The 17,732-nt window shown below is 46.6% G+C and overlaps 1 protein-coding gene across 2 annotated transcripts in view; it reads right to left on the minus strand.

Annotated features, from left to right (window-relative positions):
* Positions 1-14,695: 14,695 nt before the first annotated feature.
* The window catches only part of LOC138664204 (ABC-type organic anion transporter ABCA8-like), a 141,097-nt gene continuing 138,060 nt past the window's right edge, over positions 14,696-17,732 (minus strand). For both annotated transcript variants that reach the window (XM_069750698.1, XM_069750699.1), the window contains exons 37-39: positions 17,544-17,623; positions 17,227-17,282; positions 14,696-17,132 (exon numbers count right to left, since the gene is read on the minus strand). In XM_069750698.1, coding sequence (XP_069606799.1) covers positions 17,097-17,132; positions 17,227-17,282; positions 17,544-17,623 — 172 coding nt within the window. In that variant the 3' untranslated portion in view covers positions 14,696-17,096. The remainder of the gene's footprint in view (positions 17,133-17,226; positions 17,283-17,543; positions 17,624-17,732) is intronic.

A 17,732-nucleotide genomic window follows, 5' to 3' on the forward strand; every position in this document is an offset into this window, starting at 1 on the left:
TGATACAAAACTATGTAAAGCAGTTAATACAAGAGAAGATAGTATTCTGCTACAGATGGATCTGGATAAGTTGGAAACTTGGGCTGAAAGGTGGCAGATGAGGTTTAACAATGATAAATGTAAGGTTATACACATGGGAAGAGGGAATCAATATCACCATTACACACTGAACGGGAAACCACTGGGTAAATCTGACAGGGAGAAGGACTTGGGGATCCTAGTTAATGATAAACTTACCTGGAGCAGCCAGTGCCAGGCAGCAGCTGCCAAGGCAAACAGGATCATGGGGTGCATTAAAAGAGGTCTGGATACACATGATGAGAGCATTATACTGCCTCTGTACAAATCCCTAGTTAGACCGCACATGGAGTACTGTGTCCAGTTTTGGGCACCGGTGCTCAGGAAGGATATAATGGAACTAGAGAGAGTACAAAGGAGGGCAACAAAATTAATAAAGGGGATGGGAGAACTACGATACCCAGATAGATTAGCGAAATTAGGATTATTTAGTCTAGAAAAAAGACGACTGAGGGGCGATCTAATAACCATGTATAAGTATATAAGGGGACAATACAAATATCTCGCTGAGGATCTGTTTATACCAAGGAAGGTGACGGGCACAAGGGGGCATTCTTTGCGTCTGGAGGAGAGAAGGTTTTTCCACCAACATAGAAGAGGATTCTTTACTGTTAGGGCAGTGAGAATCTGGAATTGCTTGCCTGAGGAGGTGGTGATGGCGAACTCAGTCGAGGGGTTCAAGAGAGGCCTGGATGTCTTCCTGGAGCAGAACAATATTGTATCATACAATTATTAGGTTCTGTAGAAGGACGTAGATCTGGGTATTTATTATGATGGAATATAGGCTGAACTGGATGGACAAATGTCTTTTTTCGGCCTTACTAACTATGTTACTATGTTACTATGTTACATCGGTGCAGTAGACCAGTCTTTGACTGAGGCCAGATGTCACATATTGATTACTCCAAAAGTTATGGCAGGTCCTAGAGAATATTTCTACGGGAAAGAAGACAACGTCTGGGAGTTTCTTTCCACTACTGCCTTATTTGCTGACTTTCACCATTGGCCTGGGATAACCTGAGAAGCCGCCTCCTGTAGTTGTGTATTTATGTAATAGCACAGCATGGCTGTATTATTAGGAGGACGACCTGGGCAGGAATGTGGCGGCCGTGTAATCGGCTGTTACTGTAAGTCCCGCCAGCGTGCTGCAGCTTTTTATAGAACGCCTTTTCTGGAAGATGCCAGACAAGTTTGTCCACTATGAGCGGTAATCATTCTTTTTCTTTGTCAAAGAGTCAAAATTGTAAACTCTCAAGTGCCTTCATCCAGAGGAAGGAGCATCAGCTTTCATGGGGAATGTGCAGACAAGTGTCAGCAGATAGCTGGGGGCGCTATACACGTCGTGCCATGTCTTGCTGCTGGTAATGTTGACGTCCTTGGGTGGTAAGGGCCGAGCAGCAAAGACCAGGGGCTATGGAAAATCTGCAATCCGCAATTGTAGAAAACTACAGATTAACACCTGTATCATAAGGGTGGGGGGTCCTACAATTCTGGTGCCACAAGACCTTGACTGTCTGCAGCGGCAACTGTGTGAGCAATCACTCCTGTTTATTTTCCAAAACAAGTTCTCTGTCCTTAAATGGTTGTTCCTAGCGCTCCAAGACATCGTCTATCTATATGATCGGTAATAATTTGCTAGTCATTGGGGGTCCGACTGCTGGGACCCCGATCCAAAGTGCAGCATGGTCTATAGTCCTGTCCCGAGTGCTGTACTCTGCTCGCCATAGCAGAGGTGCATAATCAATGGCGTAGGCCACCACTGTGCCACATCAAATCTTTGTTTCCAGGATCGGTGGGACCCCCAGGGATCTGCAAATCATCCCCTATTAAAGTTTAACTCTCAGTATATGTCGGCTGCTTGTTGATGGTTTCCTTTTTTTGTACTGTGAATAAGTGGCATGAAAGCTCCCGGGTTGCGATCACAGATGCTCCTCGCCTCTACACCAGGGGTTCAGTGCCAGTCAGCGCTCAAAATCCTGTCGTTCCCCAGGGTGCAGGTCGGGTGGATGCAGAACTCCCACTTCCCAGAACAGACTGTGACCAGAAGACTAATGACATCTCAGTCTTCCGAGAATATACAGAGTGCGTCGTCCCCCGAGGGCTGCTCTCGCTTCTGTCATTGTCGTCATGTATGCATCCAGCCGCCTCCTGAGAGAGCAGTGGTGCAGAAGGATTACAGTAGGTGTTGATGGCAGGAAGCGCAGAGCTACAGAGAACAACTACACCCAGCATTTCTAAGAGAGAACTTCTTTGCGTCTTTGCATGTAACAAAATGTCGCACAATGATTGATTTTGGCCGCCGCAGAGCCTCACACTGCTTTCCTCGGCCGCCACAGTGGCTTACGAAACACCTTTGCTGTTGCACAGCCTAGTTCTGCACTCCTCTGCCGCTGCAGAACTTGATGGGGCACAGACATTGTGATTTCTGATATTTCACCTACCTACCATAGCCATGTCATGGCTGGAGACTGGGCTACACGGGCAGCACTATGCTGTCACCTGGGCCGTCTAATGTAGCATCAGTTTACTCTGTGATTGCCATATTGTACAGTGATGCTACACAGGAGACTGCCTCTACATACTGCACAGCCTTGTTTTAGGTCCCGCCCTATCCAGCTATGGAAAGGATGAGGAATGCTGTAGATCATTGGTCAGGGCATGCTGAGAGTTGTAGTCTGTCTCCCTTTACAGGCTGAGGTGTGAATGCTTCTGCACAGAGCAGACGAGTGTGTGTAATACATATTTGGGTTTCCAGGTGTTTTTCGCCTCTATAAGCCGGCGCAGTCATCTCTGGCCACTTCTAGTTTCCTTATTCCGCGGAGCGGCTCTGCTGCTGAACGCTCTTCTGTAGTGCTGCACCTCATCCCACCCTCCAGTTTCACACTGTAAACTCTGCATCTTCCCTTTACTTATTAAAGGGAAACTAAAGTGACATGAGTCACTTACCTGTGAACACCAAGCCACCACTGCTAAATTTCCTCTTAAGACACGGTCTGACCTTACTTAGGAAACCCAGATGAAGGCCATGCTCTGTGTGTGGGAGGAGGAGATTGCAGAGCAGATTGATGGGAAGTGTCGGTCTCTGCTGCTCTTTTACCTCTGGTTACACTGGATTATACATTGCGTATAACTCAGATTATGCATCCAGCAACGAATAATCTGGCCCTGACATTGTAAACCAAACCCGTCACCCTGTGCCCCTGCTAACGACAAGGTGGGAAAAAGGTCCTAATACATCCTATTTATTACACAGCAAGTCAGCAGGATCTAGGAGCAACATGGCAGATGTGACAACCTACATGGTGAGCTGCAGCATGTGCTACATGTTCACAGATCGACCAGAAGAAGAATCCAATTTCACCTGTCAGAAGTGTAGACTAGTGGCCCTTTTAGAAGAAAAGGTGCCGGGTCTGGAAGAAAGAATAGCAACTTTGAAACTCATCAAAGAGAATGAAGACTTTCTAGACAGAACAGAAGCATCTCTACTGGTCACAGAAGGTGCAAAAAGTGTCAGAGAACCTCCAAAAGCAGATGAGTGGAAGCATGTGACCAAAAGAAGCAAGAAGACCATGGAGAAATCACCAACCACACAACTGAAGAACCGATATCAAATCTTTGTAGAGGATGAAGATGGCACACCTAAGAATGAAGCAATACCAGCAAGCAAAAAAGAAAAGGGCACACAGCAACAAGTGACAGCAAAAAGTACAGCCAAGAAGCAACGAAGAGTGGTGGTGGTGGGAGACTCACTACTGAGAGGCACCGATGCAGCCATCTGCAGACCGGACATAACTGCAAGAGAAGTATGCTGCCTTCCAGGTGCGATGATCAAGGATGTGACCGATAGGATACCAAAGCTCTTCAGCTCCAAGGACGTCCACCCATTTCTTCTGATACATGTTGGCACCAATGACACGGCAAGGAAGGACCTACCGACAATTTTATTATTATTATTATTATTATACATTTTTATAGCGCCATTTATTCCATGGCGCTTTACATGTGAATACGGGGCAAATATAGACAAATACATTAAACATGAGCAGATAACAAGGCACACGAGTACATAAGGAGGGAGGACCCTGCCCGCGAGGGCTCACAGTCTGCAGGGGGTGGGTGAGGATACACTAGGAGAGGGAAGAGCTGGCTGTGCGGCTGTTCAGTAGGTTGAGGATCACTGCAGGCTGTAGGCTGCAAGGACAATCTGACAATCTGCAAGGACTTTGAAAAGTTGGGGAAGAAAGTAAAGGAACTGGATGCACAGGTAGTTTTTTCTTCTATCCTTCCAGTAGACGGGCATGGCACCAGGAGATGGAACAGGATCCTTGATGCAAACAACTGGCTAAGACGATGGTGCAGACAACAAGGATTTGGATTCCTGGACCACGGTGTGAATTACTGGTATGATGGACTCCTCGCCAGAGACGGACTACACCTCAACAAACCTGGGAAACACACATTCGCCAGAAGACTCGCTACACTCATCAGGAGGGCGTTAAACTAGAAGAAGAGGGGACGGGAAGAAAAACATTAGACTCGAACAAAGACGACCCAGGAAAACATACTCAGAAGGGAGGTAAGAACATTTCTAAAACAATCCACAGTGAGGAGATTGGAACAAAACAAAATCCTCTAAACTGCATGCTCGCAAATGCCAGAAGCCTGACAAACAAGATGGAAGAACTAGAAGCCGAAATATCTACAGGTAACTTTGACATAGTGGGAATAACCGAGACATGGTTAGATGAAAGCTATGACTGGGCAGTTAACTTACAGGGTTACAGTCTGTTTAGAAAGGATCGTAAAAATCGGAGAGGAGGAGGGGTTTGTCTCTATGTAAAGTCTTGTCTAAAGTCCACTTTAAGGGAGGATATTAGCGAAGGGAATGAGGATGTCGAGTCCATATGGGTTGAAATTCATGGAGGGAAAAATGGTAACAAAATTCTCATTGGGGTCTGTTACAAACCCCCAAATATAACAGAAAGCATGGAAAGTCTACTTCTAAAGCAGATAGATGAAGCTGCAACCCATAATGAGGTCCTGGTTATGGGGGACTTTAACTACCCGGATATTAACTGGGAAACAGAAACCTGTGAAACCCATAAAGGCAACAGGTTTCTGCTAATAACCAAGAAAAATTATCTTTCACAATTGGTGCAGAATCCAACCAGAGGAGCAGCACTTTTAGACCTAATACTATCTAATAGACCTGACAGAATAACAAATCTGCAGGTGGTGGGGCATTTAGGAAATAGCGACCACAATATTGTGCAGTTTCACCTGTCTTTCACTAGGGGGACTTGTCAGGGAGTCACAAAAACATTGAACTTTAGGAAGGCAAAGTTTGACCAGCTTAGAGATGCTCTTAATCTGGTAGACTGGGACAATATCCTCAGAAATAAGAATACAGATAATAAATGGGAAATGTTTAAGAACATCCTAAATAGGCAGTGTAAGCGGTTTATACCTTGTGGGAATAAAAGGACTAGAAATAGGAAAAACCCAATGTGGCTAAACAAAGAAGTAAGACAGGCAATTAACAGTAAAAAGAAAGCATTTGCACTACTAAAGCAGGATGGCACCATTGAAGCTCTAAAAAACTATAGGGAGAAAAATACTTTATCTAAAAAACTAATTAAAGCTGCCAAAAAGGAAACAGAGAAGCACATTGCTAAGGAGAGTAAAACTAATCCCAAACTGTTCTTCAACTATATCAATAGTAAAAGAATAAAAACTGAAAATGTAGGCCCCTTAAAAAATAGTGAGGAAAGAATGGTTGTAGATGACGAGGAAAAAGCTAACATATTAAACACCTTCTTCTCCACGGTATTCACGGTGGAAAATGAAATGCTAGGTGAAATCCCAAGAAACAATGAAAACCCTATATTAAGGGTCACCAATCTAACCCAAGAAGAGGTGCGAAACCGGCTAAATAAGATTAAAATAGATAAATCTCCGGGTCCGGATGGCATACACCCACGAGTACTAAGAGAACTAAGTAATGTAATAGATAAACCATTATTTCTTATTTTTAGTGACTCTATAGCGACAGGGTCTGTTCCGCAGGACTGGCGCATAGCAAATGTGGTGCCAATATTCAAAAAGGGCTCTAAAAGTGAACCTGGAAATTATAGGCCAGTAAGTCTAACCTCTATTGTTGGTAAAATATTTGAAGGGTTTCTGAGGGATGTTATTCTGGATTATCTCAATGAGAATAACTGTTTAACTCCATATCAGCATGGGTTTATGAGAAATCGCTCCTGTCAAACCAATCTAATCAGTTTTTATGAAGAGGTAAGCTATAGACTGGACCACGGTGAGTCATTGGACGTGGTATATCTCGATTTTTCCAAAGCGTTTGATACCGTGCCGCACAAGAGGTTGGTACACAAAATGAGAATGCTTGGTCTGGGGGAAAATGTGTGTAAATGGGTTAGTAACTGGCTTAGTGATAGAAAGCAGAGGGTGGTTATAAATGGTATAGTCTCTAACTGGGTCGCTGTGACCAGTGGGGTACCGCAGGGGTCAGTATTGGGACCTGTTCTCTTCAACATATTCATTAATGAACTGGTAGAAGGTTTACACAGTAAAATATCGATATTTGCAGATGATACAAAACTATGTAAAGCAGTTAATACAAGAGAAGATAGTATTCTGCTACAGATGGATCTGGATAAGTTGGAAACTTGGGCTGAAAGGTGGCAGATGAGGTTTAACAATGATAAATGTAAGGTTATACACATGGGAAGAGGGAATCAATATCACCATTACACACTGAACGGGAAACCACTGGGTAAATCTGACAGGGAGAAGGACTTGGGGATCCTAGTTAATGATAAACTTACCTGGAGCAGCCAGTGCCAGGCAGCAGCTGCCAAGGCAAACAGGATCATGGGGTGCATTAAAAGAGGTCTGGATACACATGATGAGAGCATTATACTGCCTCTGTACAAATCCCTAGTTAGACCGCACATGGAGTACTGTGTCCAGTTTTGGGCACCGGTGCTCAGGAAGGATATAATGGAACTAGAGAGAGTACAAAGGAGGGCAACAAAATTAATAAAGGGGATGGGAGAACTACAATACCCAGATAGATTAGCGAAATTAGGATTATTTAGTCTAGAAAAAAGACTGAGGGGCGATCTAATAACCATGTATAAGTATATAAGGGGACAATACAAATATCTCGCTGAGGATCTGTTTATACCAAGGAAGGTGACGGGCACAAGGGGGCATTCTTTGCGTCTGGAGGAGAGAAGGTTTTTCCACCAACATAGAAGAGGATTCTTTACTGTTAGGGCAGTGAGAATCTGGAATTGCTTGCCTGAGGAGGTGGTGATGGCGAACTCAGTCGAGGGGTTCAAGAGAGGCCTGGATGTCTTCCTGGAGCAGAACAATATTGTATCATACAATTATTAGGTTCTGTAGAAGGACGTAGATCTGGGTATTTATTATGATGGAATATAGGCTGAACTGGATGGACAAATGTCTTTTTTCGGCCTTACTAACTATGTTACTATGTTACTATGTGCTGCATCCTGTGCTGGGATGATGATGGGTTCACACTGCATCAATAGTGTCCGTTAGACGACTACGTTACACCGCGGCATAAACGCGGTGTAACGTAGTCCGTTACTGCCGCCATTGACTGCAATGTCGGACGCATCGCTAGTGCACGCCCACAATGGGCGTGCGCTAGGGATGTGCTGTCATTGAGTGACGGACCCTGAGACGCGGGCTGCAGCGTTTCCGGGTCCGTCACTGCTACCGCAGATAGAGCTAGCAGATGCTCTATCTGCGCTAGCGCGATGCAAACGCCGGCACTTGCGTTACAGCAGCCCGTTAGCGTATGTGCTGAACGGGCTGCTGCTAACGCAGTGTGAACTTAAATCCATTCCTGACTTTTTTCTTCTGGACATGCAAAAATAGGAGAATGGCTGCTTGCTGATGGTTTCCATTATGGGATGAATAGCTTTGTGTTGTTTCTCCTGATGCAGGTACATGGATGATGTCTTGCTCTTGGAGTTTCATCTCAAACATGAGGTACTTTATTGATTTGGAGCACCAAAAAACCTGCTGTCTCCTCAATCTTTCTATTAAAAGTCTTCAGTGAACATTCAGTTTTAGTATTTTTTTTCAGTTGCATGGGAACAGGCTTCCTGCAGATTTAGGCAGATATGTTAAACTGAAATGCTAGTCTTCTGGCACCACTGCCCACTCTGTGACTAGCTATCATCTAGGCCAGTGATTCTAACCCATCCCTCAGGCTACGTTCACATTAGCGTTGCGCGCCGGTGTGTCGGCGACGCACCGGCGACGCAACGCGCGACGCACCAAAAACGCGCGCAAAAACGCTGCGTTTTGCGACGCGTGCGTCGTTTTTTGACGAAAATTGGACGCACGAAAAATGCAACTTGTTGCATTTTCGTGCGTCCGACGCTAGCGTCGAAAAAGACGCACATGTCGAAAAACGCTAACAAAAAAACGCACGCGTCCCCTATGTTAAACATAGGGGCGCGTCGCCGCTGCGTCGCCGACGCACCAGCGACGCACATAAGCGTAACGCTAATGTGAACGTAGCCTAAGTCAAGTTCATTGTGCACAGTATAAAGCTGTATACAGGAGCTCCCCTAGTGGCGGCTACAGGCAGGTGAACAGTATAAGGGTAAGTTCACACAGGACTTTATGGCTGCATATTTTTGCTGCGTTTTTTATGCTAATTTAGGTGCATTTTTTTTGGTGCGTTTTTTTTTTTTTCTTCTCTTTTTCCAGGCTAATGTCCTTGGATTTTCAGCAGCAAAAACGCAGCAAATAATGACACCTGCGTTTTTTTCAACACCCGTTCAAGTCAATGGGTGAAAAAACGCAGCAAAAACGCTGAAAGAAGTGACATGCTCTGTCAAAAAAACGCAGCAAAGCACAAAATACTGATCAAACAAAAAACCAATGTGTGTGCATGAGATTTCTGAAATCTCATAGGCTTTGCTGGTACTGTAAAAAGCAGTCGAAAATTAGCATAAAAATATGCAGCAAAAAAGTCCTGTGTGAACTTACCCTTAAGCTGTATATCGGGAGTTCCCAATGGTGGCTACAGTTAGGCAGACACGGAGCAGTGTAAAGCTATATACAGTGAGTTCCCTCCAGTGGTGGCTGCAGGAAGGCAGACATGGAGCAGTATGAAGCTGTATACAGTGCGTTCCCTCTAGTGGTGGCTGCAGGAAGGCAGACATGGAGCAGTATGAAGCTGTATACAGTGCGTTCCCTCTAGTGGTGGCTGCAGGAAGGCAGACATGGAGCAGTATGAAGCTATATACAGTGCGTTCCCTCTAGTGGTGGCTGCAGGAAAGCAGACATGGAGCAGTATGAAGCTGTATACAGTGCGTTCCCTCTAGTGGTGGCTGCAGGAAGGCAGACATGGAGCAGTATGAAGCTGTATACAGTGCGTTCCCTCTAGTGGTGGCTGCAGGAAGGCAGACATGGAGCAGTATGAAGCTGTATACAGTGAGTTCCCTCCAGTGGTGGCGACAGGAGGGCAGACATGGAGCAGTATGAAGCTGTATACAGTGCGTTCCCTCTAGTGGTGGCTGCAGGAAGGCAGACATGGAGCAGTATGAAGCTGTATACAGTGCGTTCCCTCCAGTGGTGGCTGCAGGAAGGCAGACATGGAGCAGTATGAAGCTGTATACAGTGCGTTCCCTCTAGTGGTGGCTGCAGGAAGGCAGACATGGAGCAGTATGAAGCTGTATACAGTGCGTTCCCTCTAGTGGTGGCTGCAGGAAGGCAGACATGGAGCAGTATGAAGCTGTATACAGTGAGTTCCCTCTAGTGGTGGCTGCAGGAAGGCAGACATGGAGTAGTATGAAGCTATATACAGTGCGTTCCCTCTAGTGGTGGCTGCAGGAAAGCAGACATGGAGCAGTATGAAGCTGTATACAGTGCGTTCCCTCTAGTGGTGGCTGCAGGAAGGCAGACATGGAGCAGTATGAAGCTATATACAGTGCGTTCCCTCTAGTGGTGGCTGCAGGAAAGCAGACATGGAGCAGTATGAAGCTGTATACAGTGCGTTCCCTCTAGTGGTGGCTGCAGGAAGGCAGACATGGAGCAGTATGAAGCTGTATACAGTGCGTTCCCTCTAGTGGTGGCTGCAGGAAGGCAGACATGGAGCAGTATGAAGCTGTATACAGTGCGTTCCCTCTAGTGGTGGCTGCAGGAAGGCAGACATGGAGCAGTATGAAGCTGTATACAGTGAGTTCCCTCCAGTGGTGGCGACAGGAGGGCAGACATGGAGCAGTATGAAGCTGTATACAGTGAGTTCCCTCCAGTGGTGGCGACAGGAAGGCAGACATGGAGCAGTATGAAGCTGTATACAGTGCGTTCCCTCTAGTGGTGGCTGCAGGAAGGCAGACATGGAGCAGTATGAAGCTGTATACAGTGCGTTCCCTCTAGTGGTGGCTGCAGGAAGGCAGACATGGAGCAGTATGAAGCTGTATACAGTGCGTTCCCTCCAGTGGTGGCGACAGGAAGGCAGACATGGAGCAGTATGAAGCTGTATACAGTGCGTTCCCTCCAGTGGTGGCGACAGGAAGGCAGACATGAAGCAATATGCAGCTATATACAATGAGCTCCCGCTAGTGATGTCAGTAGGAAGGCAGACATGGAGCAGTATACAGTGCGTTCCTTCTAGTGGTGGCTGCAGGAATGCATACATGGAGCAGTGTAAAGCTGTATACAGTGAGTTCCCTCCAGTGGTGGCGACAGGAAGGCACACATAGAGCAGTAGAAGGCTGTATACAGGAGCTCCCCCTAGTGGTGGCTACAGGCAGCAGATGAGCAGTATAAAGCTGTATACAGGAGCTCCCCCTAGTGGCGGCTACAGGCAGCAGATGAGCAGTATAAAGCTGGATATCAGGAGTTCCCCCTAGTGGTGGCTGCAGGAAGGCAGACATGGAGCAGTATGAAGCTGTATACAGTGAGTTCCCCCTAGTGGTGGCTGCAGGAAGGCAGACATGGAGCAGTATGAAGCTGTATACAGTGAGTTCCCCCTAGTGGTGGCTGCAGGAAGGCAGACATGAAGCAATATGCAGCTGTATAAAGTGAGCTCCCGCTAGTGATGTCAGTAGGACGGCAGACATGGAGCAGTATACAGTGAGATCCTCCTAGTGGTGGATGTAGGCAGTTTTATTTTTTTATGCCTATGCAGGGGGTTTGGAGCTGTGTATCAGAAATAGATACATTTGGAAACTAAGTGCTAGAACCTGACAATTAAATATTGTAGATGCCTCCTAAGGAGAGATTGTGATTAGATGCAACTTTTGAAGCAATCATCACTTTCAAAATCTCGAGCACTGAGCAACATAAAAATAACAATGGGATTCGTAGTCAAGCAGAAAGACGACACTGTGCGCACTTCCCGTGTGGAAACCAGCTCAGTGAAGAAATGTATGACGACTTCTCGGGTCTCTTCTGAAACCAGGGCCCATCACTGCGCCAATGACTGCCCGCTGCCTCACCGATTACATGACAGGCTGTGTGCTAACCCCACTTCCCCTTCTCCTCTGCTTTCCCAGAATCGACTGGTGCTCACGGCGACCTGTCAGCGCTAATACTCTGGGGGGATACATTCTTGGGTGGGACCTTCAGCATCGATGATTGGGCCTAGTTATTAAGGGGGAACGCTCCCCTCTCTCCTGCACAGGTTGGCACAGTTCTCATACAGCAGGGGAGTCCCTGTGGTGCCCAAACCGGTTGACACCCAGCTTACCAGAAACTTCCATTTTTTTAATTTTTTTTTGCAATTCCCAAACTTACTATTTCTATAGATCGCTTGTAGGGGGGGGAGGTTGGGGCGATTCTTATTTTTAGGACCCCCTACTCTGCGGTCACTATGGTGGCGGTAGTCTCCAGTGACCCCCTGTTGTCATCAGATTTTATTACGGCAGTGACCTGTTATTTCTGAAAGGGTTTTTATAGTAGGATTCCAACAAGAAGGGGCCGCGGTTTCTTACCTTAAAATGCTTGGGGGCTTGTATCATGTTGGGAATAATATCTATGGGGCCCAGTTACATGTCCGGGTATGTTCACACATTGCAGGTTTTTTTTTTTGTTTTTTTTTTTAATTTCTGCACCAAAAACCAGAATGGTGGTGAACAAAACTCACGGTTTTACTAGTAGAGAAAAGTGCAGCAAAAACGCTAAAAGAAAAGCATTGACATGGCATAAAAGAAGCAGCAGGGATCAAAATACCCACAGAAAAAAAACAAGAAAAACCCCAGTGTCTGCATGGATTTCAGAAATCTCATTGATTTTGTTGGTACTGTGAAGCGATGCGTATTTTACTCAAACATGCGTATAGTACGCTGTAAAAGTGCCAAGTGTGAACACACCCCAACTTAAACTGCTCAAAAAAAGAACTTTTGTACAACTGCAAATAATAAAAAAAACATTTTTTTGCAAAAGATGAGTTAGCTGAAAATATCAAGCTTTCAAAAAAAAAAAAAAAAAAAGCGTGTTAAAATGGAGCAAAAACTATACTGAATTTGGTGCAAAAATAAAATCCATTAGAAAGATGCAAAAAGGATGATGAATTGGAGGCTTGGATTTTGGGCACAGTTACATGGGGTTTTCTGTTCCTGTTTCTTGCCAAAACTGAGGCCGTGACGGACATTAACGATGGCTGTGTGTCAACATGGCTGTGTCAGATGTCTGGAAAAGCTGGGTGACTGCTCCTACGGCCAGTGCACATCCCGGGGTTATGTCCTGTCTGATCTTATACATAAAGCTGCGGTTTTCAGATTTTTCTGTTACCTGAAAGTAAAGGCGAGGTCGCCATCCTCCTGTGTCACCACTTCCCGTCACTGAGGTGCGGTGGTTGTGGGGTTTGTACTGATGTTGCCACTTTCCCTGTACAGCACTGAGTATGTGACAGACGGACCGAGCCTTGATTATACAATGGGTACGGAAAGTATTCAGACCCCTTTACATTTGTCACACTTTTTTTGATTGCAGCCATTTGGTAAATTAAAAAAAAATCATTTTTTTACATTAATGTACACTCTGCACCCCAACTTGACTGAAAAAACAGAAATGTAGTAATTTTTGCAAATTTAATAAAAAAGAAAAACTAAAATTTCACGTGGTCATAAGTATTCAGACCCTTTGCTCAGACACTCGTATTTAAGTCACATGCTGTCCATTTCCTTGAGATCCTCCTTGAGATGGTTCTACTCCTCCTTTGGAGTCCAGATGTGTTTAACCCCTTTTTGACATCAGATATATTGTTCTATTATTCCGTCCATGTGACCCAGGCCAATTTGACCGTGGATGGAATAGTACGTCTGGGCGATCAGCCGCGATCATGGGGGGAGCGCGGCTGATCGCCACCAGGTGTCAGCTGATTCTGACAGCTGGCACTTTAACCCCCGAAATACTGCGATCGAACACGATCGCAGCATTCCGGAAGCCGGCGCAGGGGCTGACAGCCCCTCTGCCTTTGCATCGGAGACCCCGTGGCGTGACTTCATTAATAGCCAGCTTCCCAGGCTATTAATATCAGCTCACAGCTGTATACTTAGCCTTTACTGGCTATTAAAATGGGGGACCCCCCCCCAAAAAAAAAAAAAATGACTTGGGGTCCCCCTATAATTTTATTTACCAGCAAAGGCTATGCAAACAGCTGTGGTCTGATATTAATAGCCTAGGAAGGGGGCATGGATAGTTGCCCCCCCAGGCTAAAGTCATCAGCTCTCAGTTGCCCCAGAAAAGGCACATTTCTAAGATGTGCTAATTGTAGCACTTAGCCTTGCTCTTAATTATTAATTAATATATATAAATCTATGTATATTTATGTGTTTTTTGAAGAATATTTCCTTTGAAAACGATGTGTAAATGACAGAGAATTTCTCTCTGGAAAAGCTCATGTTAAAATTGCATTGCCATCGGATAGCAATCACACTGCATTAGGATGCAAGTCAGATTCTAGGTGTGAGAAATCGGATCTGACTTGCATTACATTCATCCGACTTTGCAGAAACAAAATCTCACTGACTTTAAAATCGCTAGTGTGACTCCAGCCAAATCCTGATTTCTGTGCAGAAAAATGTGTTCTGAGAAAGGCGAGTGCTGCCCCCAGGTGGACACACTGTGTATGATGAGCTGTGTGTGTGGCATCGCAGGTGTGATGACCCCGACACTAACAATAGATTGTCAAGGGACTTGAAAGGCAGCGGATTCATCTAAGAGATTCTCATAGTCAATGACAAACCCTTTGCTTTTCACACTACTTTAGGGGCAAACTTTAGGGTGTGTTCACACGTTCAGGTTTTAGGCACAGTTTGTAAATTCAAAGCCAAGAATTGATTCAAAAGTTGGAGAAGTGTAAGGCCCAGTTTATTCTTTTGCTTGGTCTTTAAGTCACTTTTTTTGTTTTGCTCTATTTGCACCTTTTGTCACATGTTAGTCTCCAGATGCAGGAATAAAATAAAATTCGATTTCGTACTCCACTTGGATCCCAGAGCACCATTGTTGAAAAAAAAAAAAAATCGGCAACAAATCTACGGCTAACGCAAACCGTACCCATGTTGTCAAGGAAATGCAGAAGATGGAAGAGCTGACGTAAAAATGCTTAATAAACACATTTACTCAAACTTTTTACATATTTAAAAATGGTGAATATATAGACGAGAGCTAAGAGGGGCAGATAACTGAAGGTTCAATCTTTAGTGTAATACTGAGAACATAATACATGCAATGTAAAATGCAGCTCCACCTCAGGCATTGTAATATAGAGCATGGGACCATGCCCCGGCATGAACCTGAACCTCGCAACGGCACTGTCACGTAGAGTGGGATTGCATTCCAGCACTGTAAAATAGAGCAGGACTTTGCTCTGGCACTGCACTATAGAGCAGAATCCCACCCCGGCACTGTAATATAGTGCAGGACCTTGCTCCGGCACTGTAATAGAGAGCGGGACCCAGCTCTGGCACTGTAATATAGAGCGGGACCTCGCTCTGGCACTGTAATATAGAGCGAGATCCCACCCCGGCTCTGTAATATAGTGCAGGACCTTGCTCTGGCACTGTAATATAGAGCGAGACCTCACAATGGCACTGTCACGTAGAGTGGGATCACGCTCCAGCACTGTAAAATAGAGCAGGACCTCGCTCCGGTACTGCACTACAGAGTTGGATCCCACCTTGGCACTAATATAGAGCGGGACCTTTCTCTGGCACTGTAATATAGAGCAGGATCCCACCCCAGCACTGTAATATAGTGCAGGACCTTGTTCTGGCACTGTAATATAGAGCGGGCCTGCGCTCCGGCACTGTAATAGAGAGCGGGACCTCACTCCGGCACTGAAATATAGAGCGGGATCCCACCCCGGCACTGTAATATAGTGCAGGACCTCACTCCGGCACTGTACTAGAGAGCGGGACCTCGCTCTGGCACTGTACTAGAGAGCGGGACCTCGCACTGGCACTGTAATAGAGAGCGGGACCTCGCTCTGGCACTGTAATAGAGAGCGGGACCTCGCTCTGGCACTGTAATAGAGAGCGGGACCTCACTCCGGCACTGAAATATAGAGCGGGATCCCACCCCGGCACTGTAATATAGTGCAGGACCTCACTCCGGCACTGTACTAGAGAGCGGGACCTCGCTCTGGCACTGTACTAGAGAGCGGGACCTCGCACTGGCACTGTAATAGAGAGCGGGACCTCGCTCTGGCACTGTAATAGAGAGCGGGACCTCGCTCTGGCACTGTAATAGAGAGCGGGACCTCACTCCGGCACTGAAATATAGAGCGGGATCCCACCCCGGCACTGTAATATAGTGCAGGACCTCACTCCGGCACTGTACTAGAGAGCGGGACCTCGCTCTGGCACTGTACTAGAGAGCGGGACCTCGCACTGGCACTGTAATAGAGAGCGGGACCTCGCACTGGCACTGTAATAGAGAGCGGGACCTCGCTCTGGCACTGTACTAGAGAGCGGGACCTCGCTCTGGCACTGTACTAGAGAGCGGGACCTCGCTCTGGCACTGTAATAGAGAGCGGGACCTCACTCTGGCACTGTACTATAGAGCGGGACCTCGCTGTGGCACTGTACTATAGAGCGGGACCTCGCTGTGGCACTGTACTATAGAGCGGGACCTCGCTGTGGCACTGTACTATAGAGCGGGACCTCGCTTCGGCACTGTAATAGCGGGACCTTGCTGAGGCACTGTACTATAGAGCGGGACCTCGCTTCGGCACTGTAATAGAGAGCGGGACCTCACTCTGGCACTGTAATAGAGAGCGGGACCTCGCTGTGGCACTGTACTATAGAGCGGGACCTCGCTGTGGCACTGTACTATAGAGCGGGACCTCGCTGTGGCACTGTACTATAGAGCGGGACCTCGCTGTGGCACTGTACTATGGAGCGGGACCTCGCTGTGGCACTGTACTATAGAGCGGGACCTCGCTTCGGCACTGTAATAGCGGGACCTTGCTGAGGCACTGTACTATAGAGCGGGACCTCGCTTCAGCACTGTAATAGAGAGCGGGACCTTGCTGAGGCACTGTACTATAGAGCGGGACCTCGCTTCGGCACTGTAATAGAGAGCGGGACCTTGCTGAGGCACTGTACTATAGAGCGGGACCTCGCTTCGGCACTGTAATAGAGCGGGACCTTGCTGAGGCACTGTACTATAGAGCGGGACCTCGCTTCGGCACTGTAATAGAGAGCGGGACCTTGCTGAGGCACTGTACTACAAAGCGGGGCCGCGCTCCTGCACTGTAATAGAGAGCGGGACCACGCTCCAGCACTGTAATAGAGAGCGGGACCGCGCTCCAGCACTGTGCTCAGTTCAGGAGTCTAGTACACATATACAGAAGGGCCATTGTGACCACTGGGTGCTTTATAGATATAGTTTTCAAAACCTCTGCTATTGCAGTAAAGTGTATTTGAGGCCATCTGATATGTGCTCAGCGCTGAGCGATGCCGCTGGCTCACATATTCTCTTCTCTCAGGTGCTTCGTCTTCCTATGGGTCTTGCTCTTTCGCCAGCTCAATGAACACCTTGAACAGAGGTAGAAGAGGCTGTGTGAGGACATAGCAGTGCTGAAAATGCGCCCGCACCTCCCCCATTTATGGCAAGACAGGACTAGGTTACCTGCTCCAGGGTGGGCTGAGAGAAGCTGTACTCTTCTATGTTGTAGGCTTGCTTAGCTGTGGAGGGGATGATGCAGATTATTACACCTCATCAGTAATATAAATGTATTATGCCCTTGCCAACTCTGAAAAGCTCCAGTAAGTGACGTTGTAAAACGCACAGATAAAGACTCCTCTGCTAGAAATTGACTATGTATAGAATTGCAATATTCACATGATTGGATTGAGCTGCAATACCACACACCGCCAATAGACAAGGGTGGCGCTGTTTGTTACACTGCACAGCATAAATCTCACTATGTGACTGAGATCTTATACCTTCCTCCAAGAGAAAAAAGGCATGCGACAAGGTGCCCACATCTTCCTTTGGTATCTTGTATGCCAGCAATGAGGAGAATCTGCAGGAATAGAGCAGGACCTTATGTAACACCAATGCTCAGATGACCTGATATTCTGCATTAGTCACCAGCCATTACTCACACATTCTGCCCCCTAGTCCTCATATTA

The sequence above is a fragment of the Ranitomeya imitator genome, chromosome 2 (genome assembly GCF_032444005.1).
Source record: "Ranitomeya imitator isolate aRanImi1 chromosome 2, aRanImi1.pri, whole genome shotgun sequence".
In the NCBI taxonomy this organism is placed as follows: Eukaryota; Metazoa; Chordata; class Amphibia; order Anura; family Dendrobatidae; genus Ranitomeya; species Ranitomeya imitator.